This window comes from Emydura macquarii, unplaced genomic scaffold (assembly GCF_026122565.2).
Source record: "Emydura macquarii macquarii isolate MOO-44397 ecotype Brisbane River unplaced genomic scaffold, CSIRO-AGI_Emac_v2 contig_2924, whole genome shotgun sequence".
Taxonomy (NCBI): domain Eukaryota; kingdom Metazoa; phylum Chordata; order Testudines; family Chelidae; genus Emydura; species Emydura macquarii.
In genome coordinates, this window is record NW_027133061.1 from 29,789 (window position 1) to 42,883 (window position 13,095).

Below are 13,095 nucleotides of genomic sequence, written 5' to 3' on the forward strand. Positions count from 1 at the left end.
GTGTGCTGTCGGGTGGCAGTGCTCAGTGCGCGAGGTGTTTGCACGATCCCTGCTTTATTCCACGTCTGGTTCCCAGTAGCTGTGCATAACAAGAGCTTCACAACCACCCCCCTGCAAACGCTCCGGGGGTGTCTACACTGAGCACTGAGCCCGGGCTCTGACTCAGGTTTGAGCCCAACCCACCCCCTTGCGTCCACACACAAATCAGCCTGAGTCAGGCCAGCAAGCACTCAGGACCCTGCGAGAAGGGGTGGGTCAGAGCCTGAGACCTGCTCAGACCTGGGTCCAAGCCCTGTCTTTCTGCAGTGCGGACACAGTAAACCCGAGTCAGCAGGTCTGCGTGATGCCGTGCGGACATGTTGGCGCAGCCGTGAGACGGGTCCAGCCACTACAAGCCCAGGTCTACAGTGCAGTGTGGACGCTTAGGTGAGGGCTTGGAAACACCGAGTCCACAAGCCCGGGTCTCTCAGACCAGGCTTAGCATGCAGTGTAGACATGCTCTCAGTCTCCAGCTTGGACGGTCACCCCTTAAAGGCACAGTCCTCAGTGCCACCCGGCAGTGAGTCTGTCCCCTGGTGTCCTTCTTGCAGGTCTGCGGCTCTCCTACGGCCAGGTGCAGCTGGAGGGCGTGGTGGGAGAGGCGGTGTATTTCCCCGCCCTGCGCCCTGTGGCCAGAGACATCGTCCGCATCATATGGTTTTCAGGACGACAGGGAACTCACATCGCAGAGGCCAAACCCCAGGCCCGGGAGTTCAACACCAATTACTTACCCAGCTTCAGCAACAGGCTGGCCATCCACGCCGGGAACCTGTCCCTGGAGATGCGAGAGCTGCGGCTGGCAGACCAGGGGCCATACCGTGCGGTGGTGGACGTCGCCTCGGACCCGACCAACCCCCGAACGTTCTCCTACGAGCTGTCAGTGCGAGGTGAGTCCCTCTGGCAGCTCAGCACATTGGCACTGGGACGGCTTTCCCCGAGGGGCTCTGTCTTCACGGGTGTTACCCCGGCCCCCGGCCTGTCCACACATAAAACCCTCTAGCTCCAGTGCTTTCAGCCCAGGCTGGCTTGGCGCGCCGGTGCCATGTTCACACAGGCTGGTCACCCACTCCCTTTGCAGTGTGATCGCCAGCTAAGCCGCTCCAGTGTTGATAGTCCTCCAATGCCTTCCCACAATCCCCTCCCCGCCCCGGGGGTCACAGCACGAGCGAGGACGCAGAAACTCACACCCAGGCTAGGCTAATCCAGGGGCTCGGTCGTGGGTGCCGCCCCCCCCCCCTCCTTTCTCCCTCCTCCTTTCTCCTCTTCCTCTGCGCCCTCGCCTTTCCGCGGCACGGCTAGCTGCTGCCAAGTTAACTGCGCCGCCTCCTCCCCCACGCCACGGGGGCCTGATCCTGGTCTGGCATCAATCGGTGCAGCTCCATTGACGCCAATGGCGCCACGGCGATTTGCACCAGCTGGGGGATCAGACCCACTGAGAGCAAAACCCAAAGGACCCGAGCCTCTCTGGGGGGGCGCTAAGGGGCCTCCACACAGCACAAAATGCCAGCAGTGCGTCTGCGTTAAAGACGCAGTCGGATCGAACTGAGACGGATCTAAAACCAGCCCCCAGCCGTGCATTGCAGGAAACCACCGCCTCCATTAAAGGGCTGCTGTTGTGCTTCATCCCCGGCACAAAGGACGGACCACAGCGGGACCCCCGGGCGGAGGAGGAAGGCCCGTGGGAGGAGAGCCCGTGACCGCAGGAGGAAGCAGAGGGAGGACCACGCTGGCGGGAGGCGATGGGGAAGTGTCGGGAGGCGGTGAGACCCAAGTTTCGACCCCGTGCCACTGCGCTCTGAAGGGTTATCTCATCGCTGCCGTCTATGGACCCCTCTCCATCGTGGTCGCGATTGTCCACGTGAAGACGAGGAGGTAAAGGAACAGGTGGGGTCCCAGGCCGCTGGAGGCCTGGCTGAGAGACGGGAAAGGGCAGATATTGGGGCAGGCAGGGGGACCACACGCCCGGGTTTTCCCGGACATTGCCTCTTGTTCGACCCTCTGCCCTCTGTCCGGGCGGATTTTTCAAACCAGAGGTGATGTCCGGGATTTTGCGGCCGCAGCTGCCGGATCCGCCGCCCTGGCTCCTGGCCCCAGGGAGGAGAGGCAGGGAGATGATGCAGCTGGCGTCACGTCCCGGCCTGCACCAGCTTCCCTGCCCCTGTGACAGGGTACGACACCGCCCCCTGCCCCGAGAGATCAGGGAGGCCACAGGTACCCCCTCCAGCACCCCCCAACTGTACCCCTTCCTCCAGCTTCCCCCCTCCCCCAGCAGTCCCTCATTTTGGGAACCTGAAAGATGGTAACCCTAGGGGCAGGGGGGCTTTGTCCGGGGAGCACCGGCCCTTTGCACTGTTGTTTGTGTTGTGATAACTCGGAGCCTCATCACTACACAGACACAAGGTGAGAGACGGTCCCTGCCCCCAAGCGCTCCCTGCCTGCACAGACAAAGGGTCGTGATTGCAATTTACGGTCTAAATAGACAAAGGTCAGGAGGGGAAACTGAGGCACAGGCTGGGAAAGTGACTTGCCCAAGGTCACCCAGCCAGTCAGCGGCAGAACCAGGACTAGCAGCCAGGCCTCCTGCATCCCAGCTGTGTTCTAGCCACTGCCTCTCCGCAGGCGCCCGGCCCTGCAGCCGATAGCTACCCCCAGCAATTCCGTTCAATTCATGTTCATACAGAGAGAAGCAATGACGTCGAGAGGCCAGCGCAATGGGCTGAGATGCAGGAGTCCTCCTACATAAGCAGCTCCATGGGCAGCCCTGAGAACATCTCATCCCCAAGCGCCGTGCCTCAGTTTCCTCCGCTGTAAAATGGGCACGAGGCTGCGTTTACCTGCCTCCTAGGCGTGCTGTGCGGCTGGGCTAACGAGCATCCACAAAGCGCGGTGTGCTCCTCGCAATAAAAACCCGGGAAAAGCACCGAGCAGGGCTGAATTTTGTCGTCTACCGCGCAAGTAGGGCCCTTGCGACCAACCATCTCACTTTGGCCACTGGCTGCTGCCTGCCATGCCCCAGGCTCAGGTCTGACCCTCCACGGTCTGAACTGGGGCTCTGGAGACCGACTGCAAAAGGGATGGAAAAGGTAACCCCAGGGAGATCCTGTGCTAATGCAATTTACAGGCCAGGCCCCAGGGCAGGGGAGTCCCAGCAAGGCAACTGAGAATGGATGAAAAAACAGGAGCCGCAAAGTAAACCCTGCAGGGAGAAAGGGGATGGGGAGAGATGACACCCAGCCTTCTCCCGCCGGTCCTAGGAAAGTCAGGGCTAACTAGGGGCAGGCAACCCGGCTGGAATAGAACCAGAACCAGAACCCTCCTGGAAACTGCAGCCCCACGTTCCCGGGAGCCGAAAACCCCCCGGCTGAGTTTATCTGGGGGGTGTTCAGATATTTCTGCTGCTCTCGACTCCTCCTATAGCTGGAAACGAAATCCCCGGATGGGGCTGTTGCTCTAGACAGCACTGCTTGTGCCCATCGTGGGCTTTGAACTTCGGGAAAGCGCGAGCCTCTGCCCCGGGAGCTAAAAGGGGAGGTTCATGCTGCCCCGGGATTTAACGGAGGCATAGATTTTAAGGCCAGCAGGGCCCATGGTGGTCATCGCGTCTGACTTCCAGGGTACCACAGGCGGGGTCCCTGCAGTACAGGGGCCTGCCCTTGGCAATGACCCCTAGCTAGCAATGGGGCCCCCACTCAACCCCCTTCCCTGGGTCTGCGCCGCCCGGGGTCCATAATCCAGCCGTGCAGCCAAAGGACGCAGCTCAGTCCCTGCCTGCTCCTCCAAGAGCCCCTGCTCTCCAGCACCGCACGTCTGCTGACTAGCTAAGGCCCCTCTGAGTTGCTAGCTGGGTGTTTCAGCACCAAACACCCCCCCTTGGGGTGGTGAGCGGGTGGGGGATAACCCCACTGTCTCTGTCTGCAGAGGCTTCATAGCCCGCCGCTGGGTTCAGTTCTCTGTCACCCCACATCGCAGGGTGTGGGCCCGGTTCTCCAGCATCTCTCTACGCCAGTGTAAATCGGGCGGAAGAAGCCGCCTTCGGACTGGGTGGAGTTCGACATCCTCCCTGCAAACCCAGTCCCCGGGGCTCCTCTGAACTCGTTCCTGCTTGAACTAGGGCGTGTCTCTTAGAAACACATCCCAGCTGGATTTAAACATCTCCAGCGAAAGCGAAGCCCCCGCCAACCTTGGTATGTCGGTCCCAGGGTTGATCGCCCTCACGGTGAGAGATTTGCACCTTGTTTCTAGTCTGAAATGGGCTCGCTTCAGCTTCCAGCCACTGGTGCTTGTTAGACTGAAGAGTTTTTTATCACCAAACGGTTGTTCCCCCGGCGCTGGCACAGAGCCCACGGCAGGCTCAGGGTCTAGGCAGCGCATCCTTGTGTAGGGCCAGATCCCCAGGGCACAGCACCCCAACTGGGGGGCAGACACGACACCCCAACCCAGCTGAGCTCCAAGAGAATCCAGCCCTGACTGCGGGTATCTGGCCCTGGGCGCTCTGAATTCCTGCTCCTTTACTGCCTGGCTGGTCACCTCCCTGTGAGCCCCTGATTTCCCCCCCTCTGCGTATTTACAGCCCCCACCGTAGAGTTTATTTATTGGTGGATTGAAATGGGAACTGACGTGCCCAAAGTGGAAACCTGATTTCATTTTATCCACAGGCCGATGCTGGCATCTAAAAATATGCCGGCCATAAATATTGATGCCTCGCTCTGTGCTGTCTCGGGCTGTGACAGTGCCAGGGCTACGCAGTGCCGGGCCTGTCTGGGGCCTGGATGGGGTTTAAAAAAACCCACAGCTGCTGCAGGAGGTGGGGCTGATCATTCAGACCTCCTCACCCCAGCAAGACAGTGGAGGGGCTGGGAAGAACCTTTTCCTCTCTCCATCGCTCCCTGCCACCCCGACGTAACCTGGCATGACTGGCAGCCTCTTCACGGCAGACCAGAGGATCTCAAAAACAGAGAAAACGGAGGTGAGGCAAGACAGGAGTGAGAGGCAGCAGGGACAGCCCAGGGACAGAATCAGAGACGGGGCTGCAGGTGGGGACTGAGGGGCCTCGGCAGAACTGGGGTGAGGGAGAGACCCCAAGGCTGGAACAGTGGGGGTCGGGGCGGATGACTCAGGGGTATCAGCACAGCTGGGGCAGTGAGGAGAGCTCGGGTTTGGAACTGCAGAGGACGCTGCAGGCGGGTGCTGGGGGGCCCTGGCAGAGCTGGGGGGCAGGGCTGGAATAGCTGGGGGGCTGCAGGCAGGAGCTATGGGGCACTGGCAGAGCTGGGGGGCAGGGCTGGAATAGCTGGGGGGCTGCAGGCAGGAGCTATGGGGCACTGGCAGAGCTGTGCGTCTTGCAGAGCAGCGGGAGGTTAATACACTGGACGTCTGAGGCGCGCTAGCAGAACGAGGCAGCTGGCTACACCGGGAATTGTCAGGGTAGCTACTGATCCGCTGCTGTGCTCAAGCAGGACTTTCGTCCCTCAGTTGTCTAGACTAGAGAGTCATTTAATGCCAGGCCAGAGAAAGGAGCTGTGAATACTGTGAAGAGATTCATCCTGCTCTGGCCGGGCAGGGAAGGGACAGAGCAGCCAAGTTCAGGGGCCCCCTCTGTCTTTCATCTCTGCTGCTTCTGATTCCCAGCCCCCCACGCTCCCAGCCACCGATGGGCAAGCATTCCCTGGGAGCTCTGCAAGGAGCAGGTGGGCGGATCGGCCCCTTTCCCGCCCTGCAGGTCCCAGGGGAAGCAGCTTTCGGAGTAAATGCGCCGGACGACAGTCAATGGCTCCGTGGCGCCAGCAGGTGTGTCTGGAAATCTCATCTCATAGGCATGATTAAAGTCACTGGGAGGGTGCCCACGGGGCATCAATGGCTTTGGACCAGGCCTGAGTCACTTAGGTGCCACTGAAATCATTGGCCCGGATTCTTATCTACACTACGGCTCCTTTGCAGCCCACTGGGGAATTCCACGCCCCTTTGCACAGCTGCAGAATTGGGGTTGCCACGCTCTGGGCCTGCTGGGGGGATCAGGAAGCAAAGACAGGGGCCCCCTCTATGGAAGCGATGTCGTGGGTTTCATATTTACGGCCCCGAGTCAGGCGTGAGATAATAACTCACCGGATCATAAAGCATTCCAGAGTTTATAGTAAGTGAATTATTTACCGGTGACCCTGGCTAAATGCTGCACGGCATAAATTATTGAACGGCAGATCTGTCAAAAAGTTCCCATAAATAAGTAATTTGGTGCTGTCTTAATGTTCCCAGTAAATTACTCATTCGCTCTCCTGTCTAAATGCTCTCCTGGGGAAATTACTCACGCCTGCTGATTTATGAATTAGACTGGGCAAATATGGCAGATTACAAATTCTAGTCCATCAGGAGGCCGGCGAAGGTGCTTATTCATGCCGCCTCGCTCCACGCATGCAGCCTCGTATCATGGTCATGCTGCTGCCATACAGAGCCGGGCCACGCTAAGCCACACACGAGCGCGGGATGGGGCTCGCAGACAGCCCAGCTCTGTTTATTGGCTCCGTAGATGGCGACTGATATTTGTTTTGCCGTAGCAGCTACAGGCCGCAACGAGATCAGGATCCTGTTGTGCCGTGTGCTGCCCACACGCCTAGTCAGAGACGGTCCCTGCCCCAAAGAAGCTTCCAATCTAAATAGACAAAGGGTAGGAGGGGAAACTGAGGCACAGAGCGAGAAAGTGACTTGTCTAAGGTTACCCAGTAGGCCAATGGCAGAGTCAGGAATACAACCATGTTCTGAGTCCTTAGGCAGTGCCCTAACCACTGGACCATGCTGCCCTTGCAATTCTGGATCACCCTGACGGGCCTAAGCCCCTTCATAGATCTATTCCATTTACAATTGCTTTGATTTTATGGAAGACAAACTAAGATTGTAACAAAGAGGCCAGTATGTGTGAGCCCGTGTCTCTCTGTTACCACTCTCTGCCGGATCAATCAGAACTGCTCCACTGTTTTCGGAAGGGGGGGTTTTGTGTTCTCTCCCCAGCGCCACCTGAGATGGCCCAGGCGGCCATGATGTGAGGTTCTCAAACAGCTACAAAGCGCTGGGTGGCCATGAAAGTTACAAGATTTTATACACCGTCGTATATTACACACTGTGCTTGCTGTATGTTTTATTGGCTCTATAACGATCAACCTGGAAATGTGCATTTCCATCTGCCCTCCATAGCTGAAACTTCACTGCCAAGTGCCTTTTGCGTTCCCGTGTTTCCATTGTGTGCAGATAAATATAGTTTCCTGGGTCTGCTCATAATTAAACCAGCATGATCCAAGCGCCGCGGTAAATGGCGACCCTGATACAAAGGCAAAGTTACGCTCCCTTCATACATTAACTCATAAAACCCACTGGAATGCTCAGGAAGAAACTATTTTTGAATTTATATCCTCCTGTATTTCACCTGCAAATCTCCACCAGGGAAAGGCAGCCAACATAAGAAGAGGCAGACGAATGTCCATTTTAAACAGGAAAGGTTGCCTGAATCCTAGGTGCTCTCTGAGCTGTCTAGATGAAGAAAAGAAGGGCTTTCTTATCTTGTTGGGTTGGCCCACACACTCCTTCCTAGGTAACAATTGGACCAGCTACCATGTCTATGCTGACAGTTGCTGGGGGTGCCAGCAGGTTATGCAGTTGGATCCATAGATGACTGGTCTCCACTGGCTTTAATGGGCTTAGCAAACACCCTTTTTCACACTCAAGGAGCAATCCAGTCCCTTTGGGCAGTAAAAACAGCGGCAAATAGTGGATGGCTCTAGGCCACCTGGCAGGTCAGAGCTGAACCATGTGAGCTGGTTGCAGTAAATGCAGGGGGTAGGAGACAGGCTGCAGCCTGCTTGTGTTAGACGCTAGAGGAGAAGGCGGAATTAGTTGTGAGCATGACGATGAGAGGAAAGAGAGAGACGGAGCTCCTTGTGTACAGAGCTAATTGGAGGGGCAAACTGGGGATTTCTGAGCAAAGAAGTTGCTTGCTGGGAGTGGCCAACAGGGTGGATCACTTGATGATGACCTGTTCTGTTCATTCCCTTGGAAGCACCTGGCACTGGCCACTGTCGGGAGACAGGAGACTGAGCTAGATGGACCATTGGTCTGACCCTTTGTAGCCATTCTTATGTTGTTTGCTTCTACTTGTGTTCAGGGAAACAGGACTTTGTTGGCTTTTTTACACACACACACACACACACACACACACACACACACACTCCTTTTGCTATTTTCTCATCCTCATGGAAACAATCCTGCAAGACCCCCACTATTGACTAAGGGGCAAAAATACGGGAAAGATACAACATTTTGTCGGCTCACGGTGCCGTTATGAGAGAGGAACAGAAAAAAAGCGGGCTCTTTGTGACTGCGCAGCGAAGATCAAGTTTGTTTTACTCTCAAGGCTCGTCCACATAGACAGCGACACGGAGGAACATTAACCTGAGTTAACAAAAGGTGTTTCATTTTGCTGGGATTCCCTCCGAGACCTTTTCACTCGGCCTATCCAGAGCATCTCACCCTGATCTGGGAGAACGCGTCAGCCAGCAATCTGGGATCCAGACACTCAGTCTGACTCTAGCGCCTCACTCAGGTTACGTAACAGCTCTATGCCCATGCTGGCCAGGCCAGAGGCAGGGGATTTAGGTACAGGGAGATGCCACAATTCCCCATCCTGTCACACTACACCATTTGTATACCTTTTCCTAGCTACTAACATCTTACATCTAATTAATCTGGGCATCATGCAGCTTGAGGAAGGACCAATTGCTCATGTCCTCACCGTATCTCCATCTACAGTTTACCGATGCAGCGTGTTTCCACTCATCTCAGCTAGCCTGAAAACGCTGGCTCCCTCGCACAGCGCGTCACACCCTTGTTTGCAGAGCAGCCCTGCACTCCAATCAGCCTATCTGCAAGTTGGTTCACGCCCAGCGAGAGCCGTGCCTGCACAGTTGAAGTGGATTGTTAAACCACCCCGTGGACGCTCTCATTCAGCGTCCGAGCGCCTCCCTTCGGTGTCCCGACGTTAATTCAGGGACAATGAATTGGGGTCACTTTATTTCGGAATAATGGAGTTAATGTGGTTTAACTAATCCGTTTGAAAAGTTAATTCAGATTAATTTGCCTGAGCGTCCCCGTGTAGACAAGCCCTTAGAGGAGCGATTCACTCTCTATGTATGAAAAATACACAGTGGGTCCTCCACAAACATACAGCCTGCCCCCGTGGAGTAAAACAGTGAAGGAGTCAATCTGTTCTTAGGTCATTAAAAACTGGCTACATTCAGAAGCTTCGCATCTGCATCGGTCTCTCCTTGATCCGGAATGGTTCTAGCAGAACCACACAGACGCTTCAGACTTTCCATTTGGTTCAAGTGACCTGAACTCTGCAGTGGCATAGGTTAACTGTGGGGTTATAATTCAGTGAAGTTACTAACGATGGTTGTATCTAATTGCTGGGCTCATGTGGGCTACAGCCGAGCGCCACTCAACAGTGGAGGTGGGGCCATTGTGAACACAGACCAAGCACCATCCTTCCCCGACAGCACATCTGCATGCAGCAGTTCTGGTGACTGGAATGATTCACGGGTCTCAAGAGCTCTCACTGGTGAATTACCCGGCCCAGCTGTCTCTGCCCTTCAGCCGTTCTATGGCAGGGCTTGAAAGGGAAACAGAGAGTGCACGCACTTAGCTAGCATGGGCCGCGCGCCCTCACACCCTTCGGCGAGCGGTTACATTAGAAACCTTGGCTCTGTTCCGCACTTGCAGTTTTTCTGCCGAGCCATTGCGCTGGCGTGGAAGACCGAAAGCTGCCGGCGCGAAGAGATGGATCCAGGCCAGAGCCTCTGAGAACTCCAGCAATCTCTGGCTCCGAAGTCTCAGCTTTAAACCATGCTTCTGCTTTTAAAAAAAAAAGGCCTGCTGGACGCCGACCCCCCCACCGGTGGTTTTCCGGCTACCGACTTGCGTGGCTTATTTTTACCACTGGGGGTCTGCCGATGTCCTGGCCTGGGCCTCTGCAAACAGCCCCCTCTAGAGGTTGCCCCAAGCAGAGCCCTGCGGGAATCCAAGAGAGGGTGGGAAACATAAGGATCTGCACCGGGCTCTGCGCAGCCTGCCGTGCCGTGGAGTTTAATAGCGACGAAAGGGGGGGGTTGGCTACGAAGCAGGGGCTTCCACGGTCGAGCCTTTAACTTTCAATGCTCCCGGTTTGTGGCTGATTTGTTTTTATTTCCCAGGAGGTTCCCACGCGCCTCAGCCAGGGGACGCGCCGAGACAAATTTCTGAGTAAATACATCTGAGCCGCCACTGTTCATCCAACGCTACACAGAGCGTTAGCATGTATCCTGGGGGACCAGTCCTGCACAGGCTGGGGGTTAAGAACCGATACAGGCCTGGCCAATAGGTTTCACTAGCTCTGATGTCTCCAGCACAGAGTCAGTCATGTGGGGCGATTGCTTTTGAACGACTGGGGAATGATGCGGGGGCTGTGGAGGGGAAATCTTCCAAAATATGAAACCTGTTGTAACTCGCCTGTATTTCCAACAAGCAAGGCTGGGTCTGTGGCTAAAGCACTGGGTTTGGCTTTAACACAACGCCTGGCTCTGGTCTAGCACTGCTCATCAGGAGATCTCCAAGCACAGTTCAAAGGAGGTCGGGATCATTATCCTGATTTTACGGCCGGGGGAAACTGAGGCACACAGGAGGTCAGAGGAGATGAGCGTGCTGGTTCGTTCTGGCGTTGTAGTCTCTGAATCCATAAACATCAAGAAGAAGCAGGGGTGGATTAGCAGCGTGTGTGAGAAGCAGCCAGCCAAGGTAAGCCAAAAGCAGAGGCCGTTTCCCAGAAAGCTGCCGGGAGGGGAACTCATCGATTGACTGGCCAGCACCTATTGCCACTGAGGTCAGAAGTTGCTGCAGGTTCTCAGCAGCCCGGGCCTCAAACGGAGAAACCCCAGGCCTGGTCTTCAGTCACATGCAGGCAGCGTAAAGGGTCTTACAGAGGAGGGCGGGGGGGACACTGCCTCCTCCACGCTGACACCTCCCCAGCTGGTGGAAGGGCGCTGCATCGCCAGCCCCACTCCCGGCCCCTGCCTAGAGGGCAGGGCTGACGTGCCCCAGGCCCTGGCTATTCTCTGCATCCCAGAGGAAGCAGGAGCATCAGTCAGAGCCTCGGGGCTGCTCTAAGTTAGAACATGGCCAAGCCAAGGCCCAGAACACAGGGGATGCAAAGCTGCCTCCACGCACTCAGAATCCACAGGGCCACTCGTGCCAATTTGTGCCGCAGCCACCCCTGCACATGCAGCTGTCTGGGCGGCTGTGTCCGAGCAGAGCGGGGTGCTGCCATCCCCCGGCTGTCTCTCTCTCTCCTTTCCAGGAGCAGGACTGATTAAAACGATACATTCACTGTGCATCGAACTCCTGTAACAGCATCATGCTGGAAGAGAGCATCCCTGCGATGAGCCGCGGCTGGCAAAGGAGGCAATTAAATCACTCCTGCAGGAAGGCAGGCTGGAAAAAGAGACTTAAACGAGCCGGCTGCGGGTTTAATGGGAGGAGATTGGGCTGGCTTCGCCAGTGTTAAACAGAGCTACTCTGGGGCAGGAGTGGTCCTAGCCGCTTCACCACCCAGGGCAGAAAACGGGTTTGGCACCCACACAGCCAGAAAACTAAATGAGTAAATAAACGGACCGCCAATCAGCGCGGCGCTAACGTGGCAGAGCCCCACATCCCACCAGCACATCCTGCCCCTAGAAAGGGCCCTGCTCCTGGCCGCTGGAGGGCAGAGGAAGGCCTTTGCACTGGGGTCTGTGGAGTGAGACAAGGAGGCTGGGTGGGTTCGAGTGGAAGGATGGAGTTGTGGTTAGGATGCTGAGTCTGGCACTCCAGGGCTTTGGGGTTGGATTCTCACCCCCTTTACACTGACTCCAAGGGCCGGAGTGGAAGAAGGGGCCCTAAACCCCTGGCTGAGACTGAGCCTAGGTCTGCACTTCGATCGCTGCAACTGCCTGCTTCACTTCTGCCCGCCCTGCGGCTGCAGTTAATCCACGTCCGAGAGGTGAGCTCTGCCAACTCCCGGGGCCAGGCTGGCTTAACGACGTCTCTCCAGGGTGTGGATTTTTCAGACCGCAGCGAGACGTAGCTGTGCGATGCACCTTTTCACTGGCCAACTGCCCTTAGACGGGGACCCGGGGCCGGCTGCTGGATTGAAACAAAGACAGGAACAGGAATCTCACGCGGCTGCTTTTCTCCAGCCCAGGAGACCGCAGCACATCCAGCTCAGCACGACGGCAGCCACAGAGAGCAGATCTCCACTTCCTGACTCCCTGCCACCACTTCTTACAGCACCTGGGGTGTCGCTACAGGTCTCGCAGCCCAGCTCCACCAGCTCTGATGAGAGAACAACCCCTGGGGATAAAGCTGCCGATGGGACCTGCCCCGCTTTCCCTAGGAGAGACCTGGAATTAACAAAAGGGGGGGAAACGTCTCCTGCAGGAAGACGGGGTAATAATGAAAGTTGGGCTTTGACGGCCCCTGCTGCCTGGTCTGGAGGAGTCTGTTCTGACTGGCCTGCAGACACTAGCTAACCAGACGGCTTCAAACAGTTACTCCTGTCCTACATGAAAACGATCTTTTGATCTCTGTTACATTAAGCCTCATGACCTCTGAGGCAAGACTGAAAGAACTGGGTTTGTTTAGCCTGGAGAAGAGATGACTGAGCGGGGACGTGATCACAGCTCTCAAGTACGTAAGAGGTTGTTACAAGGAGGAGGGAGAAAAATTGTTCTTAACCTCTGAGGACAGGACACGAAGCAATGGGCTGAAACTGCAACAAGGGAGGTTTAGGTTGGACATTAGGAAAATCTTCCAAACCGTCAGGGTGGTTCATCACTGGAATAAATTGTCTAAGGAGGTGGTGGAATCTCCATCATTGGAGCTTTTTAAGAGCAGGTCAGACAAACACCTGTCAGGGATGGTCTGGTTAATACTTAGTCCTTAGCCATGAGTGCAGGGGACTGGACTAGATGACCTCTCGAGGTCCTTTCCAGGCCCATGATTATCCTA

The 13,095-nt window shown here is 56.2% G+C and overlaps 1 protein-coding gene across 1 annotated transcript; it reads left to right on the forward strand.

Annotated features, from left to right (window-relative positions):
• The first annotated feature begins 343 nt into the window (after positions 1–343).
• On the forward strand, positions 344–2,947 carry LOC137167397 (uncharacterized). Its single transcript, XM_067569526.1, has 4 exons — positions 344–426; positions 535–926; positions 1,677–1,911; positions 2,720–2,947. Exons 1-4 carry the CDS (start codon positions 344–346, stop codon positions 2,730–2,732), a joined length of 723 nt encoding a protein of 240 aa, XP_067425627.1. The 3' UTR covers positions 2,733–2,947.
• Positions 2,948–13,095: the final 10,148 nt, after the last annotated feature.